We start from the raw sequence: 25,194 nt of genomic DNA, 5'->3' as shown, positions 1-25,194 counted from the left end.
GTGTTTAGGAAAAGAAACCAAAATATTTAATGTCTGCTGAAGGATGAGCGATATCTTTAAAGGTTGAAGTAATTCGGGACCGTCATCTTCACTACAGAGTGGGCGCTATGTTTACATTTTATGTACGCTTCATGTTATTTTTTCAGCTTGTTCGTCGACGAAATCGCTCAATGAAGACGATTCGTCTCTCTCTGAAATTATCTAGTGCCTGTTTACATTAATCTTTTTCCTTGTTAAGACATTTAATGTCACCCACGTACCGGTAGTTCTTCTGTCCGTTGTCCAGGCCTAGGTTAATCAGTCATTGGACAAGCTCTGTTGTGGGTTCCAATATTGCTGTTATGACATGGTGGCCTGTGATGACCGAGTCACGACCAGGCCAGCAAGGTGGTGAATGCAGTTTTGAACATTCCACGCAGACAGGTACAACACACTACTCAACCAAACTACCGCACACAATCCAGTCAAGTTCTGTATATTATTGTCAGGAAATACATTTGTGCAATCCCCCTACACCAATACTGACAGTGGCTACGACCATGCGATGATATACTCAGCTTGTACTACAAGCATTGATTGCTGGGAATCTACTCTCCAACACGCCAGTTGTGCAACTCTTACAGGTCGGAACAGAAAGGAATGTTGGTTGAAGCGCTCATAAAATCCCTTAAGTTGTAAAGCCAAGAACTACATCTACTCGGTAGAATTCACTTCTCAACATTTGCTAAGAACCATACCACATAACACCTGAGTAGTAATGGCTTCTATGCTTGTCAGCTGCCAAGAACATTGAGACTCATGTGGTTACAACGTGTGATCTATAAATGTAGTATAATCTTCCGTGGACAGCCTTCAATGGATCAGGTTATTTGCACTGGTATGTTGGCTCAGATTTAATTATGAAAGCTTTGCTATTACTGGAATAGTGAGCACTGTAGCACATAAACAAGATTCATTCACTCTCAACCTTTCCACAAGTTTTGCCGCGGAACTGGGTCAATAAATCTAAAACAAGTGTTTGCAACTGATGTGGCAATCTCCCCCGCCGCTAAAGAATGGAATATCTATATTTACTACTTTTTATTTTTGGGTCACATACAAGATGCCTGAAATGACTGGTGTCTGCATAATCACCCAATGTAGGCTGTCAACATACTTGAAAACATTGGGTGCAATGTTTTATGAGATATCGCCTTTAAAAAGCGGTCAAAGTATCGTGGTGACCTTGAAAATAAGGTCAAGGTCACCCAAATCGTCTGGTGTCTGCGTAATACCCAAATGTAAACTGTCACCAAATTTGAAGACATTGGGTACAACAGTTCATGAGATGCCGTGTTAAGAAGAGTTTGAAAAGTGTTCAAAGTGTCCAATTTGTCCAATCACGCTAACAAGAGTTTGAAAAGTGGTCAAAGTGTCGTGGTGACTTTGAAAATAAGGGCAAGGTCACCCAAATCGACTGGTGTCTGCCTAATCACCCAATGTATGCCGTCACCTAATTTGAAGACATTGGGTGCAACAGTTCATAAGATATCGTGTTAACAAGAATCGGAACGTATGTACGGACCCCACTGAATACATAGTCCCCCGTTCCGCGGTGCGGCGGGGGACAATTATTCACTTTCCATTGAGAATAACAAACTAAACGCACCTCTAGTGAATGTATATATTTATTTCATGTATCAAAATTGGACATAAAATCTTCTTCCTTCATCATATCCTGGAGGTCAAGGTCAGAGTCTGATTCGGCCGCCTCCATCAGTTCCTCCCCGTTCCCATCCTCCTCGTCCTTCACGTGTTTCCGCTTGTTCCGTGACATCGCCAGGATGAAGTCAAGGTGGTACTTGTTGTGATCACATCTGCAATTCAAATGTAAGGTGACAGAATGAGTTTTCAAATACAAGACATTAATCATACCAGGGACCCTATCCACAAAACGTTCACAGAGCTATGCCATTCCTAAACCTATAATATAGGATAGAGTTACCATAGGTTGTAAAGTTACGAGACATTATGCATGATGGCACTGTATGTTGCTATGGTGATTGTTTGGAGTTTGAATTCCAGTTTCATCCTGGCTCTGGTCTTAGGTTGGTCTGCCAACCCTGCATACCAGTGACAGTGGTTGAGTGGCTGAGCTGGTAAACGATCATTTGGTGAATGGGAGGAAGCCACAGGTTACAGCTATTTACCTTCTTTACATCCTTCACTGGTTTGGCGCTGACCATAAGTCACCCGGAATATCGGACATGAACCAATGCCGATGGATCCTATACATGACAAAGGGAGCAAACTCCACCACTGTCCATTTCATGCTATGGGCCCATAGACCAATCACATATACCTTCCACCACTGTTCAGGCTTTGTCTACCTCTGTCCATCATTCACCTGATGAAGGGGCAAGAAGTTGCCCAGAAACGTCGTGTTGTTAACAATAAAGAAGTTGTAAATCCATACGATACGTTGTTATGTTACGTACGAACTTCTAAATGCCCATCAAGCATTTACCTCTGTCTTACCCACTAACTTGCAAACAAAACATACAGACCCACACATAACCAATTACATATGAGCAGTGTCGCCCACTGTATGAGTATCTTACAGATAATTCCCTTATCCTTAAACAATAAATTATCATCCTCCATGAAAATAACAGCAAAGGCGTCACATTGGCCTATGTCAGGCCTTCACCTGTGTTGTCTTTACGGGGATTTACGCGAAATCAGAAGAATATAGTTTTAGCCAATACCATTGCTGACACTGCTCTTAGTATAATTTTCAGTATCTTTCAACATGTGTTGTCACTAATTCACGTCAATTGGATATAGAGAATACTTGATAAAACACTTGCAAAAACTTATCTTGTTTCTCAGTACTTACAGTTTTCCAACATCTTCGTACTTTCGTGTGACATTTTTCTGAAGGGTCCTCAGAGTAGCCATGACCTTTTGTGACCTTTGTTTGACCTTTGGCCCATGTATAAAAAGCAGACGCTGTATCCACGTGAGATAGAACTGGAGGTGAGCAGACACCTCTACCTGATTGGCTACATACCCAAGCAGACGGTCAACATACGTGTCTGGTAATGACTGGCAGATAACGTCAACTGCAAACGATGATTTATACTTCAGAAACAATACTGATAGGGCAGTTGGTACACATTTCAGTAGAGCAACAGTTCTGTGATAAGTCCGGGGAAAAGAGCAGTCAGTTACACATGTTAAATTCACCAAGAGGGCTTTATGTCACTTTCAACAAATGGCGATGGGGTAGCCTAGTGGTTAAAGCGTTTGCTCGTCACACTGAAGACCTGGGTTCGATTCCCCACATGGGTACAATGTTTGAAGCCCATTTCTGGTGTCCCCCGCCGTAATATTGCTGGAATATTGCTAAAAGCAGGGTAAAACTAAACCCACTCACTCACTCACTTTCAACAATAATCCAGCATTATAATGGAGGCTGAATATATAAATACAGAAGGAACAACTCTGAATATCATAACATTAAACTAACGTCATAAACACAACCTTTGAGAGTCAGATGAATGCTCATTTAAACATTACTGCAGTTACACGATAGTTCAAGTTTAAAGCTGAGAGTACCCTTTGGCTCCTCACGCATCACAACTTTCAGGACTTCGATATGAATTGAGAGGACTGAAAACATGTAACAATCATTCTTACTGTCATTGGGTGGAATGGATTCCATGACTTCCTGAATCAGATTCTGTTCATTCAGCCGAAAACTGAGTAGAAGGGCTTCAGAGTGATCTCCCTTTGCCAATGTCCTTCTGACACTAGCTGGTGTGATCTCTGTGTCCAGTTCATAGGGGTCAAACACGAGGTTGTGGTCAAGAGAGTAGACAAGGAGCCCTTCCGTCGATGTTGCTGCCCATGCACGCCCTGAATGTAAATAGTACATCAGGTACAATGATAAAGAGGACTGGTGCTGTGTTTTCATAAAATATATGATGAATGAAATTGAGTAAGAAAGAGTTTTTTCTTCTGATCCCTCATACTGTCGACATGTGTAAGAGATAGTGTGGTAATGATATATATGGTGGCAATGATATATTGAGTTGTAATGATATATTTGGTTGTAAGGATATCCATGGTAACAATGATATATTTGGTTGTGATGATATATTTGGTAGTAATGATATATTTCGCTGAAAGGATATGTTTGGTAGTAAAGACAAGCATTGTCACTACTTTGTCATGACTTTGTACATATCTTCTCTGTTACAGCATTCATAAAAAACACTAAACAGCATCATCTATAATCTGGCCAGTAAGTTTCACTGTCAGATGTCAGATCCGTCATCATAAACAATGCTAATGACTGCAGCAATGAAATATATTTGTTAAATTAATCAGCCTCACTACCCCAAGTGTTAGATTTAGTTACATATTTGGCCACAGGGTAGGTCCCGCTTCCGTTACATGCCCGAGGATGTCACTGAGGTAGTAATCCCTTTCATCATCACCACAAGCTGTAAACCTGTGTGAACAACCAGACCACTTCCTGGTTTAACCCTATAGGAGCTGAGTCCATCTACTGATTCACAACTATCCAGAATCCCTTTACTTTTACAGATTAGCATATTGAATAAAAGACAAGCATTGTCAGTAAGGTGACATAATCCCCCGCCGCAAATTATGAAATCAAACTTATTAAGTAATGAAAGTTGAAGATGAAGTTTAATGTCAACAAAAACATGACCAGTCAACCTCTCTTGATATCTTGCTCTAAAGTTGTTCAAACACACACGTTTTCAAGACTGACTTTGACCTTGACATTAATGTCATAGTGTATGAAATATGCACAAATAGTACTAAAGAAATTGCTTATTGAAAAACATTCAAGGGAAGTCTTGAAAGTCTATGAAGAAAATCCAGTGAACCGTTTTTGAAATATCTTGCCGACAATTTAGGTTAACAAGCTGAAATCTTCAAAGTGTCGTCGTGACCCTGAAAATTATGTGAAGGTCACCAAATTTGACTGGGACCTGGGCCTTCCCTAGATGAAGCTTGGTGTCAAATATGAAGAAAATCCAGTGAATATTTTTTGCGATATCTTGATGACTATCTTAACATGCTGAAATCTTCAAAGTGTCTCTGTGACCTTGAAAATACAGTGAAGGTCACCAAAATCAACTGGGCCCTGCGCCTTCCCTGGATGAAACTTGGTATCAAATATGAAGCAAAATCCAGTGAACGGTTCTTGAGATAGCTTAACATGCAGGTAAAACGTTAAAGTCCCCTTGTGACCTTGAAATGAAGGTCAAGGGATAATAACATTAAATCAAAACAAGTTCAGAGAGATAGGGTCGTTATCAATATTAATCACCTACCTGTGGGAGAGAATCTGACTGTGGAGACCCGGACCTCTGGTTTGAAGTGTCGTGAACTCATATCCCCCTTACGGACCCCCGGGAGGGCAATCTGCTGCCCCTCCTCACTCTCCACCATCGCTATGTTTCCCCACTCGGTCATCTTACGCCGGTCTAGGAACTCCTACAGGAAGTAGAAATCTCAAGGTTGAAGTATCAGAAGACAATGTTGATCGTGCCCTGCCTCATAGCATACATGACAAAACAAAGATGACGACTTTGAGATTTATTTACGCTTTCCAACATGATCCATTTTTCGCACACAGTAACTTAACAAATCAGGTGCGAGGTAGTAATTGATATGATCTTTACGACCAACTGTGTGAATTAAGTTATACAAGAGTCATCAGAAGATGACATATCCCCCCGGCCCCCACATCTTTGAAAGAACAAATCATCTGACAGTTACTTAAAGTCCAGCTTGATTTTAGACTAAGTGCAAATCGTTTCCATGGAAATCATGAAAAAAATAAATGACAAAAAATCTGCAAATAGCAAAAGGCACCACTTTGGGATCTGCCTCACATATCTGCCAAGTTTTGCTGAAAGATATTAAGAAGTTTTCAAGCAGTGCTCGAAACAAAACCCATCCCTTCCTTTTGAGACTAAGTTCGAATCATTTCCATGGAAACCGAGAAAATAATAAATCACAAATATCTGCAAATAGCAAAAGGCATCACTTCAATATCTGCCTCACATATCTGCCAAGTTTTGCTGAAAGATATAGAGAGGTTTTTGAGTTGTGCTCCTCGAAACGGCCCACCCCTCACTTTTGGGATTAAGTCCGAATCGTTTCCATGGAAACCGGAAAATAAAATGCCAAAAATCTGCAACAGCAAAAGGCACAACTTTAGGATCTGTTTGATATATCTATCAAGTTTTGTTGAAAAATATTAAATGGTTCTTGAGTTATGCTCCGAAACGAAAGCAATCCCTTACTTTTTGAGACTAAGTCCAAAATGTTTCCATGGAAACCAAGAAAAATAAAATGCCAAAAATCGGCAAATAGCAAAAGGCACAACTTTAGGATCTGTTTCATACATATCTACCAAGTTTTGTTGAAAAATATTGAACAGTTCTTGAGTTGTGCCCCGGAAACGAAGCCCACCCTCACTTTTTGGGACTAAGTCCAAATCGTTTCCATGGAAACCGGGAAAAATAAAAATGCCAAAAATCGGCAAATAGCAAAAGGCACCACTTAAGGTTCTGTTTGATATATCTACCAAGTCTTGTTGAAAAATATTGAACGGTTCTTGAGTTATGCTCTGGAAACGAAGCCCACCCCTCACTTTTGGGACTAAGTCCGAATCGTTTCCATGGAAACCGGGAAAAATAAAAATGCCAAAAATCGGCAAATAGCAAAAGGCACCACTTAAGGTTCTGTTTGATATATCTACCAAGTCTTGTTGAAAAATATTGAACGGTTCTTGAGTTATGCTCTGGAAACGAAGCCCACCCCTCACTTTTGGGACTAAGTCCGAATCGCTTCCATGGAAACCGGAAAAATAAAATGCCAAAAATCTGCAAATAGCAAAAGGCACCACTTAAGGTTCTGTTTGATATATCTACCAAGTCTTGTTGAAAAATATTGAACGGTTCTTGAGTTATGCTCTCGAAACGAAGCCCACCCCTCACTTTTGGGACTAAGTCCGAATCGCTTCCATGGAAACCGGGAAAATAAAATGCCAAAAATCTGCAAATAGCAAAAGGCACAACTTTAGGATCTGTTTGATATATCTACCAAGTTTTGTTGAAAATATTGAATGGTTCTTGAGTTATGCTCCGAAACGAAAAGCAATCCTTACTTTTGAGACTAAGTTCAAAATGTTTCCATGGAAACCAAGAAAATAAAATGCCAAAAATCGGCAATAGCAAAAGGCACAACTTTAGGATCTGTTTCATACATCTACCAAGTTTTGTTGAAAATATTGAACGGTTCTTGAGTTATGCTCCGAAACGAAGCCCACCCTCACTTTGGGACTAAGTCCAAATCGTTTCCATGGAAACCGGGAAAAATAAAAATGCCAAAAATCTGTGAAATGCAAAAGGCACCACTTTAGGATCTGTTTGATATATCTACCAAGTTTTGTTGAAAAATATTGAACGGTTCTTGAGTTATGCTCCGGAAACGAAGCCCACCCTTCTTTAAGACTAAGTCCAAAACGTTTCCATGGAAACCGAGAAAAATAAAAATGACAATTATCTGTAAATAGCAAAAGGCACCACCTTAGGTTATTTTTGACATATCTACCAATTTTGGTTAAAAAATATCGAACGGTCTTTGAGTTATGGTCCGGAAACAAAATGATTACGGACGGACGGACGGACGGACGGACGGACGGACGGACAGACGGACAGACGGACGAGGCGACCACTATATCCCACCGCATTATATGCCGGTGGGATAATAATTACAAATGTACAACTTAAAGAAAACTGACTGAGAAAAGTAGAGACGTCAAGTTATTTGTTTCAAGAGGACTTATCTTACCCACCATTGGCTGAAATACTGCCAATGTGACTTAAAATTTTAACTCACTCGATCACTTATCTGTACTGAATACATTAAACAGATCATTATTCAACAGAAGTAATGTTAAGAGATTAGTGATGGATCTTGCAACCTGCCAACATGAAGGATACGGAAAGACTCGGTAACAGGTCATCAATGTTGACCAAACATTGATGTACCACCAGATACATGCCTTCATGCTCAACCCGTGAAGATCCGGGTTAGAATTGGTCTTCAGTAACCCATGCGTGTCGTGAGAGGCGACTAGCAGGATCGGGTGGTCAGGCTCGCTGACTTGGTGGATACATGTCATCATACACCAACTGCATAGATCGTTGATCACTGGATTGTCTGGTCCAGACTCGATTATTTACAGACCGCTGCCATATAGCTGGAATATTGCTGAGTGCGCGGTAAAAGTAAACTCGCTCACTCCCACTTCATGCTGCCTACCTCCATCCCATCAAAGGACATGTTGCAGGAGATCTCAAACTTCTTCATCAGTAGACGATCTGGGACGGAGTAGATACAGACGAACTTTGACCTGCCTGCAGCCAGGAGACAGTTGCCGTCGGCGCTGTAGCAGATCGTTGTGAAGGCCCTGAAACAAGCCAGCCAGATGATGGGATTAGTGGCTTTTAGGAACTGGAGTAAAATATTTCATAGTTTGACTCCACTCCAAGATCCACTTCACCCAACCTGGTTACCTTGCATGTGTTTTAAGTCAGTAGGTCAGTCTGGAATCAGTGCCTCATCAATATACAGGACATCATGCAGCCATAACCACAGCAACATTACATATATTTGCCAGCAATGGTCATTGGGTGAGTGAGTTTAGTTTTATGCTGCACTCCGCAATATTCCAGCTGTAAATAATCGAGTCTGGACCAGACTGTCTAGACCGTATCTTCACAGGTCAGTGGTCACTGGAAACTGTACTAATTCAGCCAAATCAAACCTACAACACCTGCATAACGTACACAGTGGCTACCGACTCTAATGGTCTATAGGTGTACTCTAGTATCAGCAAATACACTGATTAACACAAACATGTAACAGGTAGCTTTTAAACAGATTTTTTGGGTTTAAAATAACGAGAATTCTATAAATGCTGTTACACACCATTTACATAAAGGTATTAAATTGTTGAAAAAAATTGTCGGCAATAGTTATATTTTCTATAAACTATTCAGCTACACTTAGGATAAAAAGTGAAGGTTTACATACTGCATCAAATGTGTTTTGCATTACACTGAAATATACACCCAGACACTCAATCTCTGTTTTAGAGAACCTGGGACAGATATAAACCTTGCCATCTTCTTGGAATGATTAAGTTTAGTTTTACGTTGCTTATTAGCAACATTCCAGCAATATCACGGCGTGGGACACCAGAAATGGGCTTCACACATTGTGCCCATGTGGGGAATCGAACCCGGGTCTTCGACTTAATGAGCGAACGCTTTAACCACTAGGCTACCCTACCACCTACATCTTGGACCAACTGATGAAGAACTTACTTTCCAGCTGCTGACTTCTTAGCTGTTATTTTGTCCATCTCCTTCCTCGAATACCCGACATCATGCTTGCCCTCGATGGCGCCGACCTGGGTTCCCGTGTCTGGATTCCACAGAGTAATGGTGGCATCCAGGCTGGCAACAGCCAACTCATTGCCATCAGGGCGGAATGCAACAGCCAGAACTGGTGACAGAACAACACGATGAGAATGTTAGAAGAGTATGTGACATGTCATCACACCATAACTAATGTCATGCAGCTATTCAGGGTAGTCCGCATATTCCTGCATATACAATGAAAAGTTCACAGCAACGTAACATTTTAATAAACAGTTTATGAGCTAAATCAAAATTGTTGCCCCAGAAACACATATTAGATAACCTCACTTACCATCTGTGGGCAGTCCATAGGATTCCTTGGCTGATTTGTTCTCAAACACATCCCATACTTTGATAGTTTTGTCCCATGATGCACTGGCCAAGATGGCTCTTGCTGGGCTGAAACTGAGGCTGCTGATTGGTCCTTCGTGTCCAGTCAGTATCTGCAACACATCAATGTAACATCCTCCATACATTCAAAACACATCATAGTCTTGTATTGGAACACTATAAACTTCTTTCTCATTTTCATCAATAATAAAGCTCTTAAAAAGTATGTGCATTGAATGTGCTACAATGACTCCCAGGAAGTTACAGAACACAGCAATCAGAAGTCTATGTTGCAAAACTCACCAGCTATGACATATAGTCACTTGGAGTAATCAGGCATTCTTTTACTTCACATTTCAGCTATCAGTTCAGTTATTGGTATCCCAGTAACCGAGTGTTATTTAAATTTGGTTTGTCATACAGACCCTGAAACAAGTATAGCCAAGATAGCCAATGTAAGTCTCTGATAGCTAGTCAGAGATAATTAGACCATTTTATCCAGCAATAGTCAGGGATCATTAGACCATTTATCCAGAGATCATTAGACCATTTTATCCAGCAGTAGTCAGAGATCATTAGACCATTTTATCCAGCAATAGTCAGGGATCATTAGACCATTTATCCAGAGATCATTAGACCATTTAATCCAGCAATAGTCAGAGATCATTAGACCATTTATCCAGAGATCATTAGACCATTTAATCCAGCAATAGTCAGAGATCATTAGACCATTTATCCAGAGATCATTAGACCATGTTATCCAGCAATAATCAGAGATCATTAGACCATTTTATCCAGCAATAGTCAGAGATCATTAGACCATTTTACCCAGCAATAGTCAGGGATCATTAGACCATATTATCCAGCAATAGTCAGGGATCATTAGACCATTTTATCCAGCAATAGTCAGAGATCATTAGACCATTTTATCCAGCAATAGTCAGAGATCATTAGACCATTTTATCCAGCAATAGTCAGGAATCATTAGACCAATTATTCAGAGATCATTAGACCATGTTATCCAGCAATAGTCACAGATCATTAGACCATTTTATCCAGCAATAGTCACAGATCATTAGACCATTCTATCCAGCAATACTCAGAGATCATTAGACCATTTTATCCAGCAATACTCACGAGATCATTAGACCATTTTATCCAGCAATAGTCAGGGATCATTAGACCATATTATCCAGCAATAGTCAGGGATCATTAGACCATTTTATCCAGCAATAGTCAGGGATCATTAGACCATTTTATCCAGCAATAGTAAGAGATCATTAGACCATTTTATCCAGCAATAGTCACAGATCATTAGACCATTTATCCAGCAATAGTCAGGGATCATTAGACCATGTTATCCAGCAATAGTCAGGGGTCATTAGACCATGTCATCCAGCAATAGTCAGGGATCATTAGACCATGTTATCCAGCAATACTCACGAGATCATTAGACCATGTTATCCAGCAATAGTCAGGGGTCATTAGACCATGTCATCCAGCAATAGTCAGGGATCATTAGACCATGTTATCCAGCAATACTCACGAGATCATTAGACCATGTTATCCAGCAATAGTCAGGGGTCATTAGACCATGTCATCCAGCAATAGTCAGGATCATTAGACCATGTTATCCAGCAATACTCACGAGATCATTAGACCATGTTATCCAGCAATAGTCAGGGGTCATTAGACCATGTCATCCAGCAATAGTCAGGGATCATTAGACCATGTTATCCAGCAATAGTCAGGGATCATTAGACCATGTTATCCAGCAATAGCCAGGGATCATCAGACCATGTTATCCAGCAATACTCACGAGATCATTAGACCATTTTATCCAGCAATACTCACGAGATCATTAGACCATTTTATCCAGCAATAGTCAGGGATCATTAGACCATGTTATGCAGCAATAGTCAGAGATTATTAGACCATGTTATCCAGCAATAGTCAGAGATTATTAGACCATGTTATCCAGCAATAGTCAGGGATCATTAGACCATTTTATCCAGCAATACTCACGAGATCATTAGACCATTCTATCCAGCAATACTCACGAGATCATTAGACCATTTTATCCAGCAATACTCACGAGATCATTAGACCATTTAATCCAGCAATAGTCAGAGATCATTAGACCATTTATCCCGCAACAGTTAGGGATTATTAGACCATTATCAAGCAACAGAAGGTATTGCTAGGCCATGTTATCTAGCAATAGTCAGGGATCAATCAACTCATGACTTCATTTTCAGATGGATGAGTATTCATACAGGCTGTCAGACGACAAAGGGAGAGGGAAATATCTCACATGCAACAGTGGTTTGTAACCTTTACGAAAAAGACACTTGATGTTACTGGTTTGATTGTCCTTGCCCTCTTATCAGATGTCTCCAACAAAGTGTAACAAACCTCTAGTAGCCTGCCAGTCTGCATGGACCACACAAATATCTCAAACACATCAACACCGCCGCACACACTACTTCCCCACTGCTGTCTGTCGCTAGGCAGGAAAACTGTACAGGACGTGGTGATGCGAATGTTCTGAAGTTGCGATATCTGAAAAACACCAAATGTCAATGGTAACGTACACAGCAAGATGTAGAATATGTGTAAGAAACTACAACCAAATATATCCACACCACAAAAACAATGTTAGTAATATTCCAGCTGTCCACAACTACTTTATGAGACTAAGTCCAAATTGTTGCATGGAAACCGAGGAAAATAAAATTGACAAAAATCCAAAATAACAAAGGGCACCACTTTGGGATCTGTCTCATATATCTGCCAAGTATTTTCTGAAAGATATTGAAAGGTTTTCGAGTTGTGCTCCGGAAATAAAACCCACCCCTCCCTATTGGAGACATCAACATTTCACAAAACACTGCATATAGTTTTGGCTTCCTGAAAGCAGTCATAACCCACCTGTTGAGGTCGAAGGCTCGGACGGTGCCATCGAGTGATGCTGACAACACCACCTTGCCATTTTGACTGAATGTGACGTCAGTGATTCCCCCAAGGTGCTCGCTGAACGTTACGAAACAAAACCCGCTGCTGGTGTTCCAAACTTTCACCTTACAAATCGAAAATAGTCAGCGTCATAAATGATGTCATTACACAGCAAAAGGCATTTACTATCCAAAACAGGCTTCCACAAATAATATCACGTCTGTGAGGTAACACGATATCTCCTATACAGCTGTATAAAAATGAATCACAATGTCTTGCAGACCATTGTGATGTCATCAGTTACCATGACAGCACAATCAAATGACATGGTTTGCTTTTCTGTTTACACACAAGACACTGTTTGTTACTGTTCACAAGCTGAAATGAAACAAGAGTCATCAGAAGAGGACAAATCCCCCTGGCCCCCACAAATTTGAAAGAACAAATTATCTGACAGTTACTTAAAGTCCAACTTGACTTTTTATTACTAAATCCAAATCATTTCCATGGAAATCATGAAAAATTAAAATGCCCAAAATCCGCAAACAGCCAAAGGGATCACTTTGGTATCTGTCTTATATCTGCAAGTTATTGAAAGGTTTTCGAGTTGTGCTCTGGAAATGAAGCCAACCCGTCCATTTTGAGACTAAGTCCAAATTGTTTCCATTGCAACCGAGAAAAAAACACCTGCCTAATATTTGCAAATAGCAAAAGGCACCACTTTAGGTTCTGTTTGATATTCATACAAATTTTTGTTGAAAAATATTGAATGCTTTATTTAGTTATGCTCTGGAAACGAAATGATTATGGACGGACGGACAAGATGTTGACCATATCCCCCCGCATTACATACTGGGGGTATAAAACTGGAAGAATATTTTTGGATGATAAGGCTGATATATTTGATGCTCAAGTTATGTTTGTGTTGGTATGCATGTGTGCAGGTGCTATACCTTCCCATCATCCCCTCCTGTGGCGATGTGTTGTCCGTCTGGGGAGTAAGCGAGACAATCCATGTTGTTGAAGTGGCCCTGCTGTTTCAGGACGTATGTTTCACTCTGCCATTCCCACACCAGCAACTGCCCCAATCCAGAACACGCCAGCTCAATCCAGTCACCACTGGAGTTTATTGATATGGAGGCAATACTTTGGTCAGAAATACTGGAACAAACAGGCAACCATGACAGCACTGGAACCACTGGCTGTTGAATTTATTTTTAAAGGCAAAAGGAAATATGAACCTGTGCATATTTAATGAATCTTCCTTACCAAACAGGAGTGCCAGGACACGCCTGTATGATTCATCTGACTCACAAAGAAGCCTCACTTTCATGTCACAATTTCAAATCTATTTCCCTGTTTTCTTGGGGTTCAAAAATGCTTTAATGAAATTCTAAATGATGCTGAACTGGATAAACATACTTGAGAGAGTGTATCATGCTGAACTCCGGCATTTCATGGAGGTAGAATGATCCATCTTGGAAACCGGTGACAAGGATGTGAGTATCTGGGTGGAAAGCAGCAGACGTCAGTTTGGTCATGGAGCCATCAGGCTTCTGCTGATCTTTGATGTTATGTCTGAACAGAGAGAGAAATTGGGTTACAGTCAAAGACTTTGTCATTGTAAAATCTATTTCTAGAATTATACATCGTGGTATAGAGAGTGGATGTTTAACACTGACATCAGCAACACTTCAGCCACACTTGTGTATAGGACAAGCAAACGAGCATGATCCTACGATAGAAGGCATTCTGAGATCCAGGAGCCTTTTCTCTCCACTGGGGGCTGTCTAGATGAACATGACAGACCAGAAATTGACATTTGTAAAGTAAGTTATCGGAGTTCAACGTACAAATAATTTTATCATCACAATATCCTCTTCGGAATAATATCTTACAGGGGACTGTGAGGTTGAAGGTGAAGGTGAAGGTGAAGGTGAAGGTGAAGGTGAAGGTGAAGGTGAAGGTGAAGGTGAATGACGGTGACTGACTGACTGAGTTTGGTTTTATGCCGCTTTTAGCAATATTCCAGCTACATCATGGCGGGGGAACTCCAGAAATGGGCTTCACACATTGTACCCATGTGGGGATTGAACCGGGTCTTCCATAGCTTGGCTTTAACCACTAGGCTACCCACCGCCCCCCGTGAAGGTGAAGGTGAAAGGTGAAAGGTGAAAGGTGAATTGAGTGCATCAGTACATCATTCATTACTATAACAAACTGTCAAACTTACTTGGCCAACTGTTTGTAGTGGATTTTCTTCCTTACTCTTGCCTCTGAGGTGTCTTGCTTTTTCCTGGCTTCTGTAAACATACCAGGCAGATCCTGACAACATGTACATGATCACAATGCCCTGGTTTCAACTCAACGGGAACATAAGAGCCATGGAAAGTCTCTACTATCTATCATGAATACAAAGATGCAAGAACTGATTGTGGCTGAGTGAGTGAGTGAGTGAGTGAGTGAGTGAGTGAGTGAGAGTGAGAGTGAGTGAGTGAGTGAGTGAGTGAGTGAGTGAGTTTAGTTTAGTCTTACGCTGCACTCAGCAATATTCCAGCTATATGGCGGAGGTCTGTGGCTGAGGAACCTGCCACATTTGAGCGATCATTATCCTTAACGTAACAGATATGAATGAGCTGTTTGATGCATGAATATCTTTCGTAAAGAATTATTATTTTTCTCAACCCTCCAAAACAGGAATCTACAAACACGTAATGTCAAAATAGAAAATATAGCAAGACTTTGCTTACGAAGAGTGTTCTAAGACATAAAAAAGCAACATTTTGATCAAGCTGATCTCTCAGGCCATGTGATTACTTCCTTATCAATATACAAGTGATGATCTTACTTCTCAGCTGTTCCCCCCAAATTTCTTCTCCTGGTTCGTCTGATTCACTTTCCCACTGTTCGGCATCTGTCACTTCTGGCTTGTATGGCTCAAGGTCATCCAGTTTTGTGTCACACGTCCATACAACAAGGCGACCATTTTGGCCTAAAGAGTATATCTGGGAGAGTTCAGGAAAGACAGAGTACCAGCAGAATATTCCCTAGGTGAAGAATTCTTAGCTAAGGAGTCAAGCTTGGGCTACTGGGGACCTAACCTGCCCTGAAATCAACAGGGAGACAAGCTTGGGCTACTGGGGACCTAACCTGCCCTGAAGTCAACAGGGAGACAAGCTTGGGCTACTGGGGACCTTACCTGCCCTGAAATCAACAGGGAGACAAGCTAGGGCTACTGGGGACCTAACCTGCCCTGTAGTCAACAGGGAGACAAGCTAGGGCAACTGGGGACCTAAACTGCCCTGAAGTCAACAGGGAGACAAGCTTAGGCTACTGGGGACCTAACCTGCCCTGAAATCAACAGGGAGACAAGCTAGGGCTACTGGGGACCTAACCTGCCCTGAAGTCAACAGGGAGACAAGCTTAGGGCTACTGGGGACCTAACCTGCCCTGAAGTCAACAGGGAGACAAGCTTGGGCTACTGGGGACCTAACCTGCCCTGTAGTCAACAGGGAGACAAGCTTGGGCTACTGGGGACCTAACCTGCCCTGAAGTCAACAGGGAGACAAGCTTGGGCTACTGGGGACCTAACCTGCCCTGAAGTCAACAGGGAGACAAGCTAGGGCTACTGGGGACCTAACCTGCCCTGAAGTCAACAGGGAGACAAGCTAGGGCTACTGGGGACCTAACCTGCCCTGAAGTCAACAGGGAGACAAGCTTGGGCTACTGGGGACCTAACCTGCCCTGAAGTCAACAGGGAGACAAGCTAGGGCTACTGGGGACCTAACCTGCCCTGAAGTCAACAGGGAGACAAGCTAGGGCTACTGGGGACCTAACCTGCCCTGAAGTCAACAGGGAGACAAGCTAGGGCTACTGGGGACCTAACCTGCCCTGAAGTCAACAGGGAGACAAGCTAGGGCTACTGGGGACCTAACCTGCCCTGAAGTCAACAGGGGAGACAAGCTAGGGCTACTGGGGACCTAACCTGCCCTGAAGTCAACAGGGAGACAAGCTTGGGCTACTGGGGACCTAACCTGCCCTGAAGTCAACAGGGAGACAAGCTTGGGCTACTGGGGACCTAACCTGCCCTGAAGTCAACAGGGAGACAAGCTTGGGCTACTGGGGACCTAACCTGCCCTGAAGTCAACAGGGAGACAAGCTAGGGCTACTGGGGACCTAACCTGCCCTGAAGTCAACAGGGGAGACAAGCTAGGGCTACTGGGGACCTAACCTGCCCTGAAGTCAACAGGGAGACAAGCTTGGGCTACTGGGGACCTTACCTGCCCTGAAGTCAACAGGGAGACAAGCTTGGGCTACTGGGGACCTAACCTGCCCTGAAGTCAACAGGGAGACAAGCTTGGGCTACTGGGGACCTTACCTGCCCTGAAGTCAACAGGGAGACAAGCTTGGGCTACTGGGGACCTAACCTGCCCTGAAGTCAACAGGGAGACAAGCTTGGACTACTGGGGACCTAACCTGCCCTGAAGTCAACAGGGAGACAAGCTAGGGCTACTGGGGACCTAACCTGCCTGTCAAAGGAGCAAGATGAGCTTTACTCAGTGATAAATGATATCACCAACAGCAGCCAGACCTGGCCCATCATGTTCACTACTTACTACAACTCATGATGCTACAACTTTTATGGAACGACGAAACGGTGATCAAGCACCATGCAAAGGATACGTCCAGTGAGTTTTTCCCAAAGAAGGCGTTGACAATGACATCGGTGTGTCCTCCCATGGAATACACCACCAGGTTGGAGAACCTCTCCAGGCCATACACCCGTGTGTTCATGTCCTTACAGCCAGCACACAGCACTCTGGAACACATGGGCCAATCACATAATATCACCTCATATATACTGGAATTTCATTGGATAATGACATCCATATATCTTTCTTAAACTGGAAAAAAGATGGCATTATACTATACTCACTCGGAGGAGGAGGAGGCTAGTGAACATGGTATAACACAATTTTATGATCTAATCCTGTACCTCAGCAGTGATCAGACACTGTTTGAGAGCAGAGGCCCAGATAAGCTGCGTATCCGGGTAAAATATGCATTGAAAATTTCCAATTACGCATTGAAAAATTATTGTTGCGTACCAATTACGTATTTAAAATGTTAGATACGCAAAAAAAACAAATGTGTACGGAATATATTTATAAAAATCGCTTGCGTAATGAAAAACACATCGATTGCTATCAAGTTGTACTGTTAGTATAGGACTAGTGTCGACTGTCAGTATAGGATGAGGGATTTGTATCAATTGTATTATATTTAAGTTGGCCTTGATTAGGTATGACATAAGGCAGAACATACCCGCTTAGTAAACTTACTCAATGACATAATACTTAGGTGAGTAAAATGACTGAAATACACACATATTTGAAAGCAGTGGGTAACGGAAAATGAAATACCCACTCCAAAAAATTACAGTGGGTACAGTACCCACATGAGCTAAATCTTATCTGGAGCTCTGTGAGAGTGAGAGTAACAATGCATGCCATCAGGGTACAATATCTCATAATCAGTGACCATGAGCTGAGAGATGGTTGTACCTTGTGGTCGACGTCCCATCCAAACCTAACTACAGTGACCACAGCTCTGAAGACTTGTGATTGTTTATCACTTCACTCAAAATATTCCAGCTGTTGATGGTAGTAGGAGTAATATTGGAGCCTGGACCAGAAAATGGGTGAGGTGAGGTGACGTGAGGTGAGGTGAAATTGGGTTTAACGTCATGCTTGAGAATATTTCGCTCATATGATGACGTGCATGCGTGTATATGTGTATGTGCGCTGCTTGTACTAGCCCAGACTGAAGCTTGTTTTATAGTGCTAGCCCACTGAGATACCATGCCGTAGTGAAGCATGAATACCCCACTCAGACACATTATACTGACTCCGAGCCGACCAGTCCTTGTTGTACCCATTAATGCCGAACGCCAGGCAGGGACCAACAAGTACCATATTTTAACGTCTTTTGGTATGATGCGGCCAGGGATCGAACCCGCAACCTTCCGCTCTCCGAGCGGACGCTCTAACCACTAGACCACGGAGGTGGTCGGACCAGAAAATCCAGTGATTGACATCATGAGCATCTACCCATGTAATTAGGATCCGATGACATACATGAACCAAGTCACTGAGACTGACCACCCAATCCCATTAGCTGCCTCTTAAAACAACAACAATCTCCTTGTGACAAACATGGGTTGCTGAAGACCAATTCCAACTTGGAACTTTATAGGTTGGCATGGAATTATGAGTTACTTGGACCTCCATGAGATGTCTTGGAAGTATGGTCTACAGGGGACTTAATCACATGAGGAAGTACAACTAAATACAAATGAATAAGAAAGATACATATAACCAAAATACACACTCCATGTAATCTATTAAAACGTCTGAATGTATATGTTATGCTCATGATATTTGCTGAACTATCTACTACCCACCCCCCTGGTGCTGCTCAGTAATGTCTAGTCCTACCTTGAGTCGGAGCTCCAGGAGATACAGACATTATCATCATATGCACCAAAGAATGTTCTGTAGTGGACAAAGGGGTTGAACTCCCTCGTCTTCCCCGGAGCATGGAACACCAAGATGACACTGTCTCTCGTCACAGCAAACTTTCTGGAAGCAGATGGAATAAAACATAAAAATCTCTCTAGTGGAGAATACTGATTTAATTGTTTTGTTTGTTGTTTGTAAAATTCCCGTTATTATTTATTTATTTATTTATTTATTTAACGCTGCACTCAGCAATATCTCAGCCATATGGCGGGGGTCTGTAAACCATCCAGTCTGGAGCAGACAATCCAGTGATTGATATCATGAGCATCTATCTGTGCAACTGGGACCCCATGACAAGCAGGTCACTGTGTCCGACCACCTGACAACAAGAATGGGGTTATTGAACCTGGATTCATTATATTAACATTAGAGTTCCACCATGTCAGAAATATAACAGTGAACACAAAATTTGAACTAGTATCTAAACGTAAATATATACAAAAATAAAAAATTTTCAAAGCATTTGCTGAGATTCATTTGCATGTCAAAAGTACACATTACTTTTGCAACAGTGCTGCAGTCTAAACAAAATCAGATCTTAGTGCTTGATACTGCTAAACAAAAATCTCAGGACATCACATTGTGGGTGAAGTCAGAATGACCTTGAATCTGACCAATCAGAACATCTTTTACAAGATCATACACCTTTGAAAACCATACACAGGGTATCCAGAATGACCCCTAGAGGCTGGAGACTGATTCAGTCAAAACTGTCAATCACTCGCTTCACTGGGATGAATATTGGAAACAAAACTGACTTTCCTTTGGAAGAACTGCTGCATATGATCTCATCCATCTAGTGAACATTTCAGAATGTTCTTTAGATCACAATCAGTTCTTCAGATTTGAATCAACAACTTTGCCAAAATATTTTTAAAGGTTCATATGGAATGGAAGTCACCAGTTTGAAACTAGAGCCGTGTAGCTCCAGGAAGCTGCCTTCAAACTGGGTTGTGTTGCCTTCTTTGTCAGCCATTTTATTGGTCAGTCAAAGTTAAACAGAGGTTGTTCAGACGAGCCCCTATTTACATATCCTGAGATCTTTATTTAGTGTTATAAAGAACCAGGACTTTGATAGTGAGATTGGTTGTGCTGTTAATTTGTTCGAACTCAAGATGTGCTTACTTTCCATCAGGGCTGAACCTCACGTCATACACATGCTTGTGGAAGTGATATGTGGCCAGCACCGAACGACTGACTAGACTGCATAGAGTTGCCTCCCCTTCTGCAAAACCAAACTCAAATGTTAATAAGACCAAGCACTAATCTTGCAAATCAAATCAACTGATATATCACTGTGGAGTTTTATGGAGATAGTACACAAACATATCACAATGATATCTGTTTAATACCTCATCTCCACTTGCTGAACACTTTCAAAACATGAGGATGCAAGAGAAAGGCTTACATTATTTCTTCACAATAACATCTCAAACAAAGGGTTCAAAGACCATTCATGGTTTAGTCTATGTAGTGGCCATAATATTTCCGTGTCCTGTGCTCGTATTCGAACTACGGACTTTCTAATCTGAAGTCGGCGCCTTGTCCACATGACCAAAGAGGTTAACCCCGTCAGCAAGTTGACAAGGTAAGGATGTCATTTGTAGGATGACTCCACACCCTGCTACATCTATAAATGTTTATGTTTTATGCTTAATACAGTGACACAATATATACTGACTGTACTAAAAACTTAGTAATCATGAATGTTTTAGTGAGATTCTTTAAATGTGTATGAAACATCAAAAATATTTCAGCTCAAACACTTTTGTTTAGTATATGCTAAACATTTAAGCTGCAAGTGATGATCTGAACATGTTTAAGACACAGTGCTGGAGTACTCTGATATGACATAAAACAGTATGTTGTTTATTGTATGTTTACTATCTCAATACACTTGAGAAACATTGTGTGCATTCAAACTTTCATGTTACCTACCAACACAAGTCTCCCTACATGAATCAAATCAAGTTGATCTCCAAAGAAACCCTGGTAAATTCTCTATATATCCCATATTTGGCAAATGACAGAATTTCATTGCTTGTTTGATTATATGGAAATGTTTAGTAATCATACCATAGCCTGAGATAGTGTGTTGGGACAATGTGAACTGTGAACTTTAAAGGGTCACCAAATTTATGTGAGCGTTGGCCCCTGCCCTAAAATACTCAAGGAAAATACTTGAGTAACCTTGACTTCGAACTATAAAACCCCAAGACTGTAGACTAATTTAAGTCAATAATATCATTTGCTAACTTCACAAAGTAACTTCAACTGCATCAATTCTGATCTAACTTCCATGAAATCCAAAGCAGGAAATTCAAAATATCACACACTCCAACAAGATTGGTTGGGGTCAATGGTGAAATACTGTACAAGTTCCTGGTAATATTTAACATCTGCAATTCTTTGACTGTATATTAGTATTCAGCAGGGGTGGAAATAACCCATTGCCCGACGTCCGAGTCCAGTGTTTTTTCTGTCGGGCAAGCAAATTTGTATATCACACTGTACCGGTGTCCAGTTGACTTTCCAATGTTAATTATGTTGTTTATTTAAAAAATCAACAAAAAAACTGCCGGTACAGTGGAAAAATTATCAGGGCAAGTGATTTTACATGTGCCACTGTACCGGAGTTCACTAGCAATTTTAAAGTTATTTCCACCCCTGTATTCAACAAGACAGCAGTTTGTTGTACTGGACATTTTCACTCGTAGGTGAGCAGCAGTTTGCTTGTAATTATAAGAGTATTTGTCAAGATTACCAAGAATGATCACCTTACATAACTTGACATCGGTCATAACTGCTTGCTCACATTGTGTAAAAACCTGACTGAAAACAACATGGCAAGCAGCACCATCTGAATCTAAAGCCATCAAAAACATTTACTGGAACATCAGTTACATGAACATCACTGCGTCCATCCATGTACAGTGAAGAAAGTATTACTTAATTAATGTTAGATAGGGACACTCATATTTGAGGATTTACGGTAGATGTCCCAGTTAGAGATGCTGAGATTACCTTCGTCTACCAGGATCATTGTAAAGCCATCTGGAGAGAGAGCCACGCACTGGATGTTCAACCGACATTCTATGGGCAAGGTTTCAGACTTGTTGCTGGAAGGAGAATTGAACTGAATTGAAAAACTTGAACTGTAATCTGTAACATCGAGGCGAGGCGAGGTGAGGCGGGTGAGGTGAGGTGAAATTGGGTTTTACGTCGTGCGTTTGAGAATATTTCGCTTTCATATGACGACGTGCATGCGTGAGTATGTGTGGCTGCTTGTACTAGCCCAGACTTAAGCTGGTTTTATAGTGCTAGCCCAATACGCAGTGAAGCATGAATACCCCACTCAGACACATTATACTGACTCCGAGCCGACCAGTCCTTGCTGTACCCATTAATGCCGAGCGACAGGCAGGGACCAACAAGTACCATATTTTAACGTGTTTTGGTATGACGCGGTCGGGGATCGAACCCTGTAACATCAAGTCAAAATACATAGTGAGTGAGTGAGTGAGACGACTTTGCCATCCATGGCCCCCCATGAAAACACAAATACAGAACTCTTCTTCAAAATATTTTCTCTTATAAGTGCTCTGCTCTTAGATTTTAAACAAACTTCCCAACAGACAAGTTCATCATCATCTGCAACAGTCAACTGCAGTACATTACATGACCCATGTCCCTTACATTTAATTCTTAATATTGGAACCTGATCATACTTTCTGAGGTCGAAGACGGTGACCCTGTTCCCCACCGGACTGACGACGCTGTTCCCATCTGGGGTGAAGGTCAAGTTTCCTCGCCGGTACACAGAACCAAGCAAGTTTGAAAACTGAAATACAACAAAGAGTAGAAAACTAAAGAAATGTACACATTGAAGTGAAAGCAAAGTGTCCAGACTGAACAATACGGTGATACAGTGTAGCATTGTGATACAAACAGGACTTTATTCAAAGTGAACATAACACATTTTTCTCTTGTAATTTTGTCATAAAGAACATTACATATGACTATAGTCTGATCGCGGTGAATACGTACTGATGAATTTAACTTTAAACAAAAATGTAAATCAAATAAAGAGAAATAAAGATTGCGAATCCTCATAATTTTACTTTGCCATTTCAAAATTTAAATCTCAGATTTTTATTCAACTTAGGATAAAAGTTGTTTAACAAACGATCATAGTTTCAAATCGGTATTATTGGTTTGTATTACAAGGGGGTATGCACATTAAATGAAACACCGAGAACAAGGAGGGTTGGTCTAAGTTAACGCTCATCACGTACCGCACGACGTGCATATTTGTTTCACTGTTCCAACTACTGCGCTTACCCCCTTGTAATACAAACCAATATAAGCGATTTGAAACAATGATCGTTTGTTAAACAACTTTTTTGAAGTTGAATAAAAATCTAAGATTTAATTTTTAAATTGGCAAGGTAGAATTATGAGGATTCGCAATCTTAATTTCACTGTATTCGATTTACAGTTTTGTTTAAAGTGAAAGTCACCGGTACGTTGTCACTGCAAACAGACTATACACAGGGTGTGATGGTTGATTGATACTTGGCTGATACTCAGTCTTCTCTTCTCTAGTAATCTCTACAACAATATCTGGTGACTGGTAACCTATGGTATCAACTTGCCGTCCAGGAAATCGCTATATGTATCGTATTGTGACCTCTGTATCGAGATACGTATCATATCGTGATTCACCTGTATCATGACATCCCTACTCTTAAGGTATCCAATCTGTCCAGTGTACTCGACTGTGCATCCAGCACACTGTATTACATAAATATAATTGTTTGGAAGCACAATTAACATTTTCATGGACATAGTTTTCTGTAAAAGAATTACATTGTAATACATGAGGGCATGTATCACATTAGTTATACACACAGATTTTAGAACATTACTGTGAGTTTGTGACTATCTTGTTTATTGCATCGTCTTTTATTCCACTAAAACGATTATATTCTAATAGGAAATCTGTCATTTGAATGAGTTTATATTGATCACAATCTAGACTAGATACTGTTGTGCAGACTCCATGAACTACCACGAAGGCATACTGCTTTCAGTTATTGCATTTATAATACCTGTTAAATATGTAAGTGCACTGAGAAATATGTTAAAATAATTAAAGCAAATAAGAGCACCATGGTGAAAATGTTAAATATTGAAATGAATTCCTGTAGGACCAAGTTTAGAAAAAACACAGACTATGTTACTGTTTTGGCAAGTTTCTATTTTGAAGATTTGCAATTGCATTATAATTGTTTGTACTTGAGTAAACAATACATAAACATACATTTAGATCTCAATAGTTATTAATCATGTATGAATATTATGAAAATCAATAAAACCACTTAATCAACAAGTATTACTGCACATATTGTAAGCTTTTCGATGTGTTCACTAGGGTACTCATGGAATGATCACAATATAAATCAACCGGCATATCCATTCATGCATATTACAATCACAAATAAGAAAGCTTATGTAACAAATCACACGTCGGTGGAAATAGACAGTTTATTTAATTCCGTGGCGATTGCGATATTCTGTACATCTAAGTTACGATGGCCGTAAATGTGTCAATTGTAAAGACTTCCTTATTTTCATAATCCCATTTGTCAATATCTCGGGAAGATATTTTAGAATGATCAACCACTTATACCTACCCTGTAGGCAAATTTCATCGTTATATATTCAGATTATCACCGGGCTATGACAAGCAGGTAAAACCTTACACATCCCCATGTGCTTTTCACAAGTTCCGTGCGCATAACATATCT

The 25,194-nt window shown here is 40.9% G+C and overlaps 1 protein-coding gene across 1 annotated transcript; it reads right to left on the bottom strand.

Annotated features, from left to right (window-relative positions):
- Nucleotides 1-1,651: 1,651 nt before the first annotated feature.
- LOC124289482 (periodic tryptophan protein 2 homolog) lies at nucleotides 1,652-25,178 on the bottom strand. The gene is given in 20 exon segments (XM_046726112.1): nucleotides 1,652-1,856; nucleotides 2,879-3,104; nucleotides 3,682-3,900; nucleotides 5,352-5,514; nucleotides 8,356-8,503; nucleotides 9,423-9,603; nucleotides 9,811-9,961; nucleotides 12,264-12,328; nucleotides 12,331-12,410; nucleotides 12,780-12,928; nucleotides 13,757-13,964; nucleotides 14,226-14,381; nucleotides 15,037-15,106; nucleotides 15,652-15,808; nucleotides 17,487-17,622; nucleotides 19,301-19,444; nucleotides 20,510-20,609; nucleotides 22,409-22,503; nucleotides 23,113-23,225; nucleotides 25,081-25,178. Coding segments are annotated over 20 exon segments (2,763 nt in total). The 5' UTR covers nucleotides 25,099-25,178; the 3' UTR covers nucleotides 1,652-1,672.
- Nucleotides 25,179-25,194: the final 16 nt, after the last annotated feature.

This window comes from Haliotis rubra, unplaced genomic scaffold (assembly GCF_003918875.1).
Source record: "Haliotis rubra isolate DU_JTF1 unplaced genomic scaffold, ASM391887v1 Scf442, whole genome shotgun sequence".
Lineage (NCBI taxonomy): Eukaryota > Metazoa > Mollusca > Gastropoda > Lepetellida > Haliotidae > Haliotis > Haliotis rubra.
The sequence above is the reverse complement of the archived record's forward strand: the minus strand, read 5'-3'. Positions and strand labels throughout refer to the sequence as shown.